This window comes from Diorhabda sublineata, chromosome 10, assembly GCF_026230105.1.
Source record: "Diorhabda sublineata isolate icDioSubl1.1 chromosome 10, icDioSubl1.1, whole genome shotgun sequence".
Classification (NCBI taxonomy): Eukaryota; Metazoa; Arthropoda; class Insecta; order Coleoptera; family Chrysomelidae; genus Diorhabda; species Diorhabda sublineata.
The window spans coordinates 18,208,147-18,224,115 of record NC_079483.1 but is presented as its reverse complement, the minus strand read 5'-3'; the positions used below and the strand labels follow the sequence as shown (position 1 = coordinate 18,224,115).

The 15,969-nt window shown below is 32.7% G+C and overlaps 2 protein-coding genes across 6 annotated transcripts in view; one reads left to right on the top strand and one right to left on the bottom strand.

Moving 5' to 3' along the window:
- LOC130449574 (somatostatin receptor type 2-like) overlaps positions 1–15,969 on the bottom strand; it is a 231,419-nt gene that overhangs the window by 34,409 nt on the left and 181,041 nt on the right. The window lies entirely within an intron of this gene.
- LOC130449575 (uncharacterized) lies at positions 2,011–10,142 on the top strand. Of its 2 annotated transcripts, none has more exons than XM_056787501.1 (2): positions 2,011–2,100; positions 9,056–10,142. In XM_056787501.1, exon 2 carries the CDS (start codon positions 9,075–9,077, stop codon positions 10,062–10,064), a length of 990 nt encoding a protein of 329 aa, XP_056643479.1. In that variant the 5' UTR covers positions 2,011–2,100; positions 9,056–9,074; the 3' UTR covers positions 10,065–10,142. The 2 variants fall into 2 exon arrangements, with proteins under 2 accessions (XP_056643479.1, XP_056643480.1); XM_056787502.1 differs by lacking the exon at positions 2,011–2,100 and adding an exon at positions 4,484–4,641.

Genomic DNA, 15,969 nt, shown 5'->3' with positions numbered 1-15,969 from the left:
TTAGGAAACGTACATCCGGTATCCAAAGCCGGAAAATAGCTAGATCACGACGTGTAATGAAGACATTAAGAAAGTTTTCTGATCCATAATGAAGTTTAGCAAGACTCAGAGTAGGGAGAGTTTTAGTGGAATGTTCTTTCACTTTCACAGCGAAAAAGTCAATCCAACTAATGGATCAAGGCTATATATCAAAGTTTAAGGCTTATCATCTATGCAAACATGTTTGAAAGGAGTATGGAAAGAATATTTGGTCAGATCTAAACAAGGCCGGTAACAATTGACACTTTGTCGATATGAATGAATTAGTGAAATCGTTTATTGAAGATATCGAAGAAATTAGCGGACAAACAAGGCAAAATATTGAAATTAGTGATTATGGAGAAAGGCAAAAAGAAGTTAGAACAACTTTTCAAACACTAGTTTAACCATTATAACAGAAATCATGAACCACTTCAGGAAAACTAGAATTAGATACCTTCCTGATACAAATTGGATTAAAAGGAAAGTGAATACTGATTTGTGAATATTTTTCCTATTAGCTGATGAGAATGAAAGGTTGGTTTTGACTGAATGAAAATTTTTAACGATAAGTGAAAAAATCATGTGTTTTCATTTTGCTTATAGAAGAAACTACTTCAAAACTTATGGAGGTGACGAAGATGATGGCTTAGGATAGAGATGGTGATGAAGGTGAACCAAAAAAGGATATAAGATAATTGTTACGTTCCATTCAGATCAAACACTTTTGCATGCGTTCGAACCAATTGTCGAAGCATTTTTTCAATTCCGATTGATGTAACCCATCAATTCGATGTTTTGACTGTTCAAAAACGTTTTCGTTTGAATTGATTTGCGGAAGCTCGCATTGGTTTCTCTGATTTTTCTCAAACACTTCTAGCAAACAAATGTTGGTATACCGTTGACATTTTTTTCTTTGTACCAACACGAGCGATTTTCAAATTAAGCGGTATCCAACGGGAACAAATGTTCATACAATAACGAATGTATGCGAGTGGAAGTAATGCCCAAGTGAGCCTCAAACTCATGGAAATCTTGCGACTTTACTATACGCACATCATCGATGTTTTCTGGTACAACAGCAGTTGCAATTGGTTGGGAATAGTGAAAAATTGTATAAAAGTAAATCATCAATACTCGATTGAACGATTGAAAAGGCAAAAATAGTTGTATAGAAGGAAAATTTTGCAGTATTTCTATTGAATCCGTGTACAATATTAATTAAAATCATTTTTCTCGTTATTACAAAGACGTCGTGTTGAAAAATGTTTCTTATATTCACTAACGAACATTCCTTTGAAACCTTATACATCAATTAGTAGAGTTTCACTTATCAGAAAAAAGATACTAATAGGACTGGAGCTCTTGTAATGAAATATCAAAACAAAATGCGACGTTGAAGCTGTTGAAAATTTATTAATAAACCTCAAATATTCCTAAACGACAATCCGCATGAATTATTTCGTAAATTTGGGTTAGAATAAGTTCTTAACCTAGGGCTTTTCACCTTTTTGGAACCAATTGACCCCACTTGTGTTCCCTGGCTGTTGAATTTCCACCAAGCGATAAATTCATCCTACCCGTTTCAGCGGATTTACATCCTATGTTTAGGAAGTAGGATGTATTTGCGTACAAGGCAGTTTTAAATAAAATTAGTAGTCGTATTTATAAAATTGATGAATATTGATGTTAAGCTTGTTAAATGGCTACTATATCAAAGGGTTATTCACCACGTAACGATTTCGGTACAAGTTCCACCGACTATTGAGATACGTTTTTGAGTTGTTTGAGAAAATGAATCAATAGAAAAACCCCAACAAACAGTTATTATTATTGCTTAAGTATACGACGAGGACGTTTCACACAATTGCATTTATCTTTTACTAGATTCCAAAAAAATATTGATTTGTTTACAAACAATTTACTGGCCATATTTATCACAAGTATTTTGTAATCTTGTTGTTATGAAAACGATAACAAAATAATTTAATTAAACAGTTTGAATCGAATCGTTTTTCAGTAAAGCTCATTGTGATGCGTTAAGATTCATTTTTTTTGATGATATTTAGTGTAATTATCTGAGTAAGTCGATAGTTATCGATAACCTTTCTTTAACACGTTTAAATTAGCTCCACCTGTTTGTGGCTTTGTGAGGTTGTGTTTTGTTTGTTTTAAACTCTTCTTCGTGGCTTATCACTGTTAGTATATCCCACCACTTTTATTGAGCTCGTTAGCCGAGCAGACTCTGGCTTCTGAATAAAAATTTTCTCTTTATGTCGAAATTTAACACCTTGAATTTTATTATGTTGTTTATTAGGTTTTGAAAACTATATCTAATAATTAATTTCTGTCTGGTTTCTGGACGGTTTTTTAATATATTTTTCTACGTCCGTTATAATATTCAAGTTTTTTTTCATTCATTTGCGTCGTTTCTTCGATAAACTTTTTTTTCTTGATATTAGTTCAAGAAAATCCGTTTTGGGTCTAGTTAAAAGAAGTGCAGTATCACTATTAGTGATGGAGTGTAATAGTGAAGTGAAAGTGTAAACTGCACACCAAAAGATGTTGTTAAATCGGCAACAACAATCTTCTCCCTGATAAATCTAGGGAATGTACTAAAAAAAGGCATAAACAGCTTCGCAGAAAGAGTGTTAGCAGCTTACTTTGAAACTAAATCCAAAACGTGGAAGTCTTCAACGGTTTAGTCGACTTATTATGGTAAATAACGACGGAGACATCAGTAAATATTCGAAACGAATATTCAACGTCGATTTACTGTTTTTGGTGAAATATCTGACAAAAGATTAAACATTTATAAATGCAAAACACAAATGTCAAAACAGATGATTTCTTTTTGCAGTATGGAAATGGAAAATGCAAAATTCAAGTTGTAGGTATCGATACCTTTTCAAAAATTGAATTTACTTAATCCAAAAAACTACACTGGGCATATATTTCGACGCTCTTCCGCGTCTGTATTAGTGGATTTCTGATTCAACTAAAAAAGCACGGTGGGTGGAAATCCAACACACTTGCGGAGGGTTATCTAGACGAATCAATAAAAAACAAAATGTATCCTACCAACAATCCAATTAGTACTAATAAAGGGTTTTTCTGTTATATTGAACAGCCCGCTATTTCGGTAAATGTCACTTTTGAAACTGTCATTTTTTGACATTTGACAAGTAGAAACTACGCCATTAATGAAAATGGAACGATACACGCTTCAACGACGCATTGAAATTATTAAAATTCACTATAAAAATGGTGAAAGTTTGGCAGAAACGGTTCGTAAAACTAAAACATTTTTGGGTCGACGTGAAGCACCTTCTCGGACCGCAATACATAAATTGGTGGAAAAATTTGAGCTGTTGGGACAAGTTAGTGATGTGAAGAATAAAACCCGTGCACGTCTCTCAAGAACAACTGAGAATATTGCTGCTGTAGCCCAAAGAAAACCCAGGTTTGTCCATTCCTCGTCGTTCTTTGGAATTAGCCATTCCACAAACGTCATTACACCGTATTTTGCATAAAGACTTGGGTCTTGAGGCCTATAAAGTTCAGTTAACACAAGAACTCAAGCCGGCCGATCATCAACAACGTCGTGTCGAATCTGGGGCTCGGAAAACCCAAGAGTTATTGTTGAAAATCCTCTCCATCCTCAAGGCGTGACTGTTTGGTGCGGTTTATGGTATGGCGGTGTCATTGGACGTTACTTTTTCGAAAATGAGGCTGGAGCAACAGTTACGGTGAATGGATTGCGCTATCGAGAGATGATTAATGATTTTTTATGGCCGGAATTGGATGGTATTGATTTGGACAACGTTTACTTTCAACAAGACGGCGCTACGTGCCACACAAACAACGAAACCATCGATCTTTTACGGGAAAAATTTCCGGACCGTATTATCTCTCGATGAGGCCACCGAGATCTTGTGATTTAACACCTTGCGACTTTTCCTTTGGGTCCACGTGAAAGATAAGATCTACGCCAACAGTCCAGCATGGATTCAAGACCTCAAAGATGGAATTCGTGAGGTTATCGAGCACATAGGGCAGCCGCTTTGCAATTTGGTTACGGACAATTTCATGAAAAGGATATGGTCCTTTAAGCGCAGTCGTGGCGGCCAACTCGTTAAATGTTGCCAATTTAAGTACCAATAGTAATGTAACTTCAAATTAATAATGCTGACAGTTGTACTTTTAACAGAACTATAATAAAATAAAAATTGATAGAGCTTTTGTCGATTTTTCTTAGGTCTACGCCGTAGAAAAATTTTTGTATGGTACTCGTGAGTAAAATAACTTTTTCACACTCGTAGGAATTGCCGTTAAACCGTCCTACTCGTGAAAAAAAGTTACTTTACTCACTTGTTGCATAAATAACTATTAATAGACATTTAAACAATCTAAATAATATTATTTCAGTTTCTAATAGTTTTGGTTATTAAATATTGATATATTTACAGTGATTCAAATATTTAGCATTCAAGTTAAAGTTCGATTGATAAAGAAAGGTTACGTTCCTTGAACCTAACAGTACAGATCCGTTTTAATCAGAACAGATCGAAATAGCGAAGTGGTTAAAGTGAGGTTAGGCCTAAGAAGACACAAAACTGACAAGTATGTTTGTTTTTATTGCGACAAATTAGAATTTTAAGAGAAAAATTAGTAGTATGTATTTACCGCCCTAAAACGCGAATTTTTCTTGTGATAAAAAATTTTATTTATACGCTCGGTTCCAATAACACGAAATTGTAAACATAATTTCAATACAGACTGTCGATTGATGTATTTATTTTCATATTTAACTGATAGTAATACTAAAATCAAAAATCAGTTATCTTTGGATCATTTCACGTATTTTTTTTGTTCTATTTTGCTAGTAAGTCGCATCTCCCACGGGGATAATTAAGGACACAAATTAAAAATAGTTTATATTTGTGTTAATATGTTTAAATATTAAAAAAATAATTGGATATTACAATTTTTTCTATAGAATTGTTGATATTTTGAGTAGGTGTTTTACAGTAAGTTGTGTCTTGCATAGATCGCATTGTGGAGGTTCACTATTGGTAACTAAATAACTGTTGGTAAGCTTAATTAAGGTTAATTTAACTGATTGTCTGCTACCAGGGCTTCAAATCGCGTAATTTCGATTTAGATGTTTGCTAGTTATTTTCACACAATTTCGATTTAAGTAGTGATTATATATCATTGTACACTAACACTTTCACTAATCACTATTTGTCGAGCATTGTCGCCGGCTTCTTTGCTTGCTCAAGAAGAAATACAGAGTACGAGGATGGTCCAAAAAGTATCTAGATCAACAGAGAAAACACAAAAATTTATTTTTCAATGTAATCTCTTCAATTACCTACGAATATTAGGAACTGACGTCGTTTCTTCGTAGTGTTTGCAACGAATTCATACTATTCTATTGAATATAAAAAAATATAATTACTATTTTAACTACACTCTCTCATACTGATGCAGAACTAAACATTTTACAAACAAAAATTAATGAAATACTTCAACATAACATAGTAAAACACAAATCGATGTTATCTCTTCAAAAGTACAAAATAGAAGCCGACACAAATTGTTCTATACCCTATAATTAACAGAATTGAGGTTTAAGGGTTTAAAACGACTTATTTTTGAATTTCAGAGTGAAAATACCCGTACATTTTCTCTGAACCAGTTTCGTGCCTGTTTTAAGATTGGTTTCATGAAAACTGCGATAAATTTAACTGTGTTGAAACGCCTGACAGCTCTACGTGTTTCAAACATTGTTCAATTATGCACAATATGCTAATTATTGAGGATATATGCAAATACTTGAAAGAAAAATGCGTATAATATGTAAAATGTGTGCTTTAATACATTAGTAGACAACAAACATTATTAGTGAAGTATATGCAACCAGTCTTACAATTAAACAGTTCTGTGGTTTCGACAGTTGATAGCAATGATCTGAACCTCTGTAAAGTTGGCCCCCTGATTTAATTATTTTAAAAATTCGTTAATGCTGATCGTTAGAGAGAGCAAGAGAAACATGAGAACTTGATAGAGAGTAATCAATTTTTATGTAAAACCAATTTTAATTCATTATGTGAAGTTGGCTCCGTTTATTGTGTGAAGTTGGCTCCGTTTATTGAGTGAAGTTGGCTACCTAATAACGTAAAAACTGACATGGACGTTTAATTTTTTTTCAAAATCGTTAGGGAGAGTACGAGAGGGAAGAAAAATTATTAGAGATTAATCAATTTTTATAGAAAAACCATTTTAATTAATTGTGTGAAGTTGGCTCCGTTTATTGAGTGAAGTTGGCTACTTAATAACGTAAAAACTGACATGGACGTTTAATTTTTTTTCAGAATCGTTAGGGAGAGTACGAGGGGGAAGAAAAATTATTAGAGATTAATCAATTTTTATATAAAAACGATTTTAATTAATTGTGTGAAGTTGACTCCGTTTATTGTGTGAAGTTGGCTACCTAATAACTAAAAAACTGACATGGACGTTTAATTTTTTTTCAAAATCGTTAGGGAGAGTACGAGGGGGAAGAAAAATTATTAGAGATTAATCAATTTTTATATAAAAACGATTTTAATTAATTGTGTGAAGTTGGCTCCGTTTATTGAGTGAAGTTGGCTACCTAATAACGTAAAAACTGACTTGAACGTTTAATTTTTTTTCAGAATCGTTAGGGAGAGTACGAGGGGGAAGAAAAATTATTAGAGATTAATCAATTTTTATATAAAAACGATTTTAATTAATTGTGTGAAGTTGGCTCCGTTTATTGAGTGAAGTTGGCTACCTAATAACGTAAAAACTGACATGGACGTTTAATTTTTTTTCAGAATCGTTAGGGAGAGTACGAGGGGGAAGAAAAATTATTAGAGATTAATCAATTTTTATATAAAAACGATTTTAATTAATTGTGTGAAGTTGACTCCGTTTATTGTGTGAAGTTGGCTACCTAATAACTAAAAAACTGACATGGACGTTTAATTTTTTTTCAAAATCGTTAGGGAGAGTACGAGAGGGAAGAAAAATTATTAGAGATTAATCAATTTTTATATAAAAACCATTTTAATTAATTGTGTGAAGTTGGCTCCGTTTATTGAGTGAAGTTGGCTACTTAATAACGTAAAAACTGACATGGACGTTTAATTTTTTTTCAGAATCGTTAGGGAGAGTACGAGGGGGAAGAAAAATTATTAGAGATTAATCAATTTTTATATAAAACGATTTTAATTAATTGTGTGAAGTTGGCTCCGTTTATTGAGTGAAGTTGGCTACCTAATAACGTAAAAACTGACATGGACGTTTAATTTTTTTTCAGAATCGTTAGGGAGAGTACGAGGGGGAAGAAAAATTATTAGAGATTAATCAATTTTTATATAAAACGATTTTAATTAATTGTGTGAAGTTGGCTCCGTTTATTGAGTGAAGTTGGCTAACTAATAACGTAAAAACTGACATGGACGTTTAATTTTTTTTCAGAATCGTTAGGGAGAGTACGAGGGGGAAGAAAAATTATTAGAGATTAATCAATTTTTATATAAAAACGATTTTAATTAATTGTGTGAAGTTGACTCCGTTTATTGTGTGAAGTTGGCTACCTAATAACTAAAAAACTGACATGGACGTTTAATTTTTTTTCAAAATCGTTAGGGAGAGTACGAGGGGGAAGAAAAATTATTAGAGATTAATCAATTTTTATATAAAAACGATTTTAATTAATTGTGTGAAGTTGACTCCGTTTATTGTGTGAAGTTGGCTACCTAATAACTAAAAAACTGACATGGACGTTTAATTTTTTTTCAAAATCGGTAGGGAGAGTACGAGAGGGAAGAAAAATTATTAGAGATTAATCAATTTTTATATAAAAACCATTTTAATTAATTGTGTGAAGTTGGCTCCGTTTATTGAGTGAAGTTGGCTACTTAATAACGTAAAAACTGACATGGACGTTTAATTTTTTTTCAGAATCGTTAGGGAGAGTACGAGGGGGAAGAAAAATTATTAGAGATTAATCAATTTTTATATAAAACGATTTTAATTAATTGTGTGAAGTTTGCTCCATTCATAGTGTGGAGTTGGCTAAGTAATAACGTAAAAACTGACATGGACGTTTATTTTTTTTTCAAAATCGTTAGGGAGAGTACGAGGGGGAAGAAAAATTATTAGAGATTAATCAATTTATATATAAAAACGATTTTAATTAATTGTGTGAAGTTGGCTCCGTTTATTGAGTGAAGTTGGCTACCTAATAACGTAAAAACTGACTTGAACGTTTAATTTTTTTTCAAAATCGTTAGGGAGAGTACGAGGTTGAAGAAAAATTATTAGAGATTAATCAATTTTTATATAAAAACGATTTTAATTAATTGTGTGAAGTTTGCTCCATTCATAGTGTGGAGTTGGCTAAGTAATAACGTAAAAACTGACATGGACGTTTATTTTTTTTTCAAAATCGTTAGGGAGAGTACGAGGGGGAAGAAAAATTATTAGAGATTAATCAATTTATATATAAAAACGATTTTAATTAATTGTGTGAAGTTGGCTCCGTTTATTGAGTGAAGTTGTCTTCCTGATGCCGTAAAAATGGGCCTGGACGTTTAATTTTTATTTCAAATCATTAAAAAGAGTAAGAGAGAGAAGAAAAATAATCAGAGATTGATAATTCCAATTAATATTGAATAATTATCTAACCTAACCTAACCTAACCTGATTTGCCTCGGTTATTACTACGTGAAGTTAGCCCCCCGATTTAGGTTAGGTCGCTTTACTATTTTTTTATTGAAATATTGTTAATTTAAAACAAACACGTCGAAAACATGTATTATATACTTTGATGGTTCCGCGAACATTTACAAAATTCAAAACCTTAACAGCATATTTTGGTTTCGTTAGACATAAACTTTATTTTAGCAATATTTACATTCAGTCCCACTTAATTAACACTTAATTAACAAAATGTATGTGATCAAAAACCATCTCACTTATTATAATTTGTATGTTACAGGAACAAATTCCTTTCAAAGATGTTGTCTTCGACTTTAAACTTCATCAACGAGACAGAATACGAAAGCGATCCTTTCGCCGCCGTACCAAACGACGTTTTAAACGGAACCTACCCGAAAACCATCAGCATTGTATCCTATTATTTAATAACAATCAACATATTAAAACTAATTTTAGTATTAACTGTCATAATAACAAACGCTTTCCTCGCGATAGTTATACTCAGATTCGAAAAATTGAGATCTGTTAGAAGCAACATGTACATTCTTAACCTCAGTATACTGAACATAATCTATTATCTATGTTCTCCTCTATTTTATATTATTTGTCATTTATTTTCGGCGCACGAGGAAACGTCAATTGTCATATTGCAGACCCAGAGCACTCTGTTAACTCTTTATACTACGTTCGCTTTCGTAATGGCGATTGATTGGTTTTTTACCGGATCGAAATTACGTATCATGAAGACTTTCGATAAATGTTATAAGTTCGCTATTATCGGTATATACGGAATTTTTTTTATAGAATGGATTATAGCGTTTATTTATTCTGAAGTTGAACATATAGCCAGAGTTGCAACTTTCACGATATTTTATATAATATACGCCGTTGTACTAACCGTACTTAATATTTTAAAAACTAGAATAATTTTGAGAAGCGAATCTAAAGAGATAGAATATTCTCTAACCGTTTCGAACATAATTATTTATTCTTTTTTACCTTTATTATGTTTTAATATGTTGTATAAAGTTTCTACACCTTATGTTTATTCGATTTTGTTGATTTTGGAACTATTACCAGAAGTTGTTGAGATTTGCCACCCAATTTTGGTGGTGTTCATGTTAGGAAAGTTGAATAAATATTTTAAAATGGCTTATATCAAATCGTTCAAGAGATCGTTACAAAATTATCAAGACGAAGATTTGGATACCGTTTCAGAGGAATTAATCATTCAAAGTTTTATACAAGTACTAAACAACGTAAATCAGGAAGAAGTTATTGAAATTTAGCCATTTTTTTTTTTGTAATTTTTAACAAACAGATTCTATGTAGAATTAATTTAAAATCAAATATATTCATTAATATACTTTTGAGGTATTATTTGATTCATAATTCACAATGCGGTTTTATGAAAAAAATTATTCTTGCACGGGCGACTATATCATGCCTACTCTATCTGTAATATTTCTATGGTCCGAGCACGAGTCGATAAATGTCAAACGGATCCGTTCCTCCTTGCTCCCTTTGCGCATGCTCTGCCTACGCGGTCAGCGCTCGTCAAATGTCAAACGCCCCTGGTAGAAACATTGTACTTGATTCCTTTTTAAAACATCTAACAATTTGCGTTAATATTTACGTGTAAATATATTTTGTGTTGATAGGTAAATCATTGAAGTAAGTAAAATGTGTAATATTTACATATATACGTATCAAATTACTTAACTGGAATATCATTTTTTATAACCTCAAATAATAATAAAGAAGAACTGAAATCTGAATTATTTCCAAATCTATTTTCTTTAATGATAATCTGGAAAAATAGTTAGGTTAAGGAGAAGTTATTTATTGTTTAATATTGTATAATATACTCAAACCTATTTATTTAATACTTTACATCATAATCCCAAAACTAACAAATGAATATAAATCCAATTTATGTTGTCAATGTGTTGGTAATATCGAAAGAGAACAATTTGAATTAATTTTAGAAAAAAATGGTAAATAGAAAAAAGGTCCATCCAAATTTTATCGAAAAAATATCCTGAAAAAATATCAATTTTTGGTATCAAAATTTTAATGAAACGAAACTAATCACCAACTAATCCAAATCCAATTTTCTGAAGTTTCTTATAATCGAAGGATGTTGTTGTTAATTATTATCAAGTTCAAACTAAATAATATGCAAAAAATAGATTAGAACAAAGCTCAATTTGAACATTTTTCGAGTAAATTTCAATTTCATGGAAACGTTTTACAGTTTGAACGAACATTTTATTGGCATGAAATTAATCCAGGAAAAATAATAATATTCGGATCCGTTTGACATTAATCCATTGTCTGAACTGCCGCTCAGTACTATTATCAGTCTGTGCTTCTTTTTTTCTTTGGTTTTTCGTTTCTTTTATGGTCCTTAGATAATTTCGTTCTCGTACATAAAATTAGACTAACTCCAACAATATAAATGAAGATGTTTGATGGTTCATGGCTGTATAAAATCTTCCAATACCAAAAAAAGCCAACACTAGCAACATCTGTTGTCTTAGATTGAACTCATATATGTAATACTCCTATATGGAGAGTTGGTATGGGGTAAAAACGTCTCTACATTATGGTGCGGACAATATTCATTTTCTCTCTCGTTCGAGACACTTTATGAATACTGCGCATGCTTGAGAATGCGCAGAACCGATCTGGAACCTCGGGTGATAGAGAAATCGATGCCATTCCGTCTTCCTTAGTCGGAATAACTTCCACAAATAGAAACTGTTCATCATACGATGATGGTAATTTGATGGAAAAATAAGTTTTAAACGAAAATTATAATCATACAGACGCGCAGATATTTTCTTAAATGTCATTTTCAAAGGAGGTACTAAAAAATTTGCTGTACATTTTTTTTTATTAAAGGTTATTTATTTCCAATTTCCAATTATTGGCTTCTACGAGTGTAGATATAGTCAATATAACGTAATACTCCTATATGGAGAGTTGGTATGGGGAAAAAACGCCCCTACGTTATGGTGCGGACAATATTCATTTTCTCTCTCGTTCGAGACACTTTATGAATACTGCGCATGCTTGAGAATGCGCAGAACCGATCTGGAACCTCGGGTGATAGAGAAATCGTTGTCATTCTGTCTTCCTTAGTCGGAATAACTTCCACAAATAGAAACTGTTCATCATACGATGATGGTAATTTGATGGAAAAATAAGTTTTAAACGAAAATTATAATCATACAGACGCGCAGATATTTTCTTAAATGTCATTTTCAAAGGAGGTACTAAAAAATTTGCTGTACATTTTTTTTTATTAAAGGTTATTTATTTCCAATTTCCAATTATTGGCTTCTACGAGTGTAGATATAGTCAATATAACGTAATACTCCTATATGGAGAGTTGGTATGGGGAAAAAACGCCCCTACGTTATGGTGCGGACAATATTCATTTTCTCTCTCGTTCGAGACACTTTATATATACTGCGCATGCTTGAGAATGCGCAGAACCGAGCTGGAACCTCGGGGGATAGAGAAATCGTTGTCATTCTGTCTTCCTTAGTCGGAATAACTTCCACAAATAGAAACTGTTCATCATACGATGATGGTAATTTGATGGAAAAATAAGTTTTAAACGAAAATTATAATCATACAGACGCGCAGATATTTTCTTAAATGTCATTTTCAAAGGAGGTACTAAAAAATTTGCTGTACATTTTTTTTTATTAAAGGTTATTTATTTCCAATTTCCAATTATTGGCTTCTACGAGTGTAGATATAGTCAATATAACGTAATACTCCTATATGGAGAGTTGGTATGGGGAAAAACGCCCCTACGTTATGGTGCGGACAATATTCATTTTCTCTCTCGTTCGAGACACTTTATGAATACTGCGCATGCTTGAGAATGCGCAGAACCGATCTGGAACCTCGGGTGATAGAGAAATCGTTGTCATTCTGTCTTCCTTAGTCGGAATAACTTCCACAAATAGAAACTGTTCATCATACGATGATGGTAATTTGATGGAAAAATAAGTTTTAAACGAAAATTATAATCATACAGACGCGCAGATATTTTCTTAAATGTCATTTTCAAAGGAGGTACTAAAAAATTTGCTGTACATTTTTTTTTATTAAAGGTTATTTATTTCCAATTTCCAATTATTGGCTTCTACGAGTGTAGATATAGTCAATATAACGTAATACTCCTATATGGAGAGTTGGTATGGGGAAAAACGCCCCTACGTTATGGTGCGGACAATATTCATTTTCTCTCTCGTTCGAGACACTTTATGAATACTGCGCATGCTTGAGAATGCGCAGAACCGATCTGGAACCTCGGGTGATAGAGAAATCGTTGTCATTCTGTCTTCCTTAGTCGGAATAACTTCCACAAATAGAAACTGTTCATCATACGATGATGGTAATTTGATGGAAAAATAAGTTTTAAACGAAAATTATAATCATACAGACGCGCAGATATTTTCTTAAATGTCATTTTCAAAGGAGGTACTAAAAAATTTGCTGTACATTTTTTTTTATTAAAGGTTATTTATTTCCAATTTCCAATTATTGGCTTCTACGAGTGTAGATATAGTCAATATAACGTAATACTCCTATATGGAGAGTTGGTATGGGGAAAAAACGCCCCTACGTTATGGTGCGGACAATATTCATTTTCTCTCTCGTTCGAGACACTTTATATATACTGCGCATGCTTGAGAATGCGCAGAACCGAGCTGGAACCTCGGGTGATAGAGAAATCGATGCCATTCCGTCTTCCTTAGTCGGAATAACTTCCACAAATAGAAACTGTTCATCATACGATGATGGTAATTTGATGGAAAAATAAGTTTTAAACGAAAATTATAATCATACAGACGCGCAGATGTTTTCTTAAATGTCATTGTCAAAGTAAATTCTAAAACATTTTTTTTATTAAAGGTTATTTATTTCAAGTTCTTTTACAGACATGAATTCTATAAATTATTGGCTTCTACGAGTGTAGATATAGTCAATATAACTGTTAATTCAATATTGATAAATAATTAATTATAATATACGTTAAATCATTCAAATTTATCAACAAATAATAGGCACGTGGTTCATCATCCTCAATCATATGAAAAGGGTGTACCTACGTATTGAAATAGGTGTAATTTATCAATCTACCGAAGCAATTCTCTAATAAGGACGTTGATAATTTAATATAATGTTTCATTCATAGTCGTACAAAATGGATTATTCGAATGAAAATATTCAGATATTTTTTTTATTATTATACACTACCTAAATATGAAGAAGGTGGCAAAAAATTCAAACGTCAAAACGATCTTTCTTGTACAATTCCAAGATTTTTGTTTCTTTTAGAAAAATTGTTAACAATTTTGATTGATTCAGAGCCGTTTTTCCCAAAGTAGTCCAGGTGGACAACCAAAGGTCCACGGAAGACTTCGAGGGGGGTCTAAGCTAAGCGTAACGAAATTCCATTCCCTTTTGGTCTCAGCTTTAGAGTCTCTCGAAAGTAAAGATCCTGATTTAGAAGGAGACCCGATCGATTTTAAAGCTGAAAGATTGGTTCAAACAATTTAATGACTCCAACTTGTAATTACAGGAGGACAGCCTCAATTTAATATAAACATAGAGTGTATTTATTAACAATTTTGATTGATTCAGAGCCGTTATTTCAAAAGTAGTCCAGGTGGACAACCAAAGGTCTTCTGAAGACTTCGAGGGGGGTCTAAGTTGAGCGTGAAAAAACTCCATTCACTTTTGGTCTCAGTTTTAGAGTTTCTCGAAAGTAAAGATCCTGATTTAGAAGGAGACCCGATCAATTTTGAAGCTGAAAGATTGGTTCAAACAATTTAATAACTCCAACTTGTAATTACAGGAGGACAGCCTCAATTTAATATAAACATAGAGTGTATTTGTTAACAATTTTGATTGATTCAGAGCCGTTATTTCAAAAGTAGTCCAGGTGGACAACCAAAGGTCTTCTGAAGACTTCGAGGGGGGTCTAAGTTGAGCGTGAAAAAACTCCATTCACTTTTGGTCTCAGTTTTAGAGTTTCTCGAAAGTAAAGATCCTGATTTAGAAGGAGACCCGATCAATTTTGAAGCTGAAAGATTGGTTCAAACAATTTAATAACTCCAACTTGTAATTACAGGAGGACAGCCTCAATTTAATATAAACATAGAGTGTATTTGTTAACAATTTTGATTGATTCAGAGCCGTTATTTCAAAAGTAGTCCAGGTGGACAACCAAAGGTCTTCTGAAGACTTCGAGGGGGGTCTAAGTTGAAAGTGATGAAATTCCATTCACTTTTGGTCTCAGTTTTAGAGTTTCTCGAAAGTGAAGATCCTGATTTAGAAGGAGACCCGATCAATTTTGAAGCTGAAAGATTGGTTCAAACAATTTAATAACTCCAACTTGTAATTACAGGAGGACAGCCTCAATTTAATATAAACATAGAGTGTATTTGTTAACAATTTTGATTGATTCAGAGCCGTTATTTCAAAAGTAGTCCAGGTGGACAACCAAAGGTCTTCGGAAGACTTCGAGGGGGGTCTAAGTTGAGCGTGAAAAAACTCCATTCACTTTTGGTCTCAGTTTTAGAGTTTCTCGAAAGTAAAGATCCTGATTTAGAAGGAGACCCGATCAATTTTGAAGCTGAAAGATTGGTTCAGACAATTTAATAACTCCAACTTGTAATTACAGGAGGACAGCCTCAATTTAATATAAACATAGAGTGTATTTGTTAACAATTTTGATTGATTCAGAGCCGTTATTTCAAAAGTAGTCCAGGTGGACAACCAAAGGTCTTCTGAAGACTTCGAGGGGGGTCTAAGTTGAAAGTGATGAAATTCCATTCACTTTTGGTCTCAGTTTTAGAGTTTCTCGAAAGTGAAGATCCCGCTCCTCTTTGTAAATTGAAAGTTATGAAAGAAAATATTGGTCGATGCGAATTTTTATAGTTTTCAAACTTGAACATTTGATTGCACTACATGATGATTTTGAAATTAGAATTGAAGATATTCTGTCGATGGAAATACCACCATGGATGATAAATCCATTTGATGGAACGGAAGTGGAGCTACTCGAGCTTAGTACTATCGAAAGGATCTTATAGTGACATTTAAAAGAGGAGGATATTAAAAGTTTTTGAATATAAAAAAGGCAGATTGAAACTCAAGTTCAAG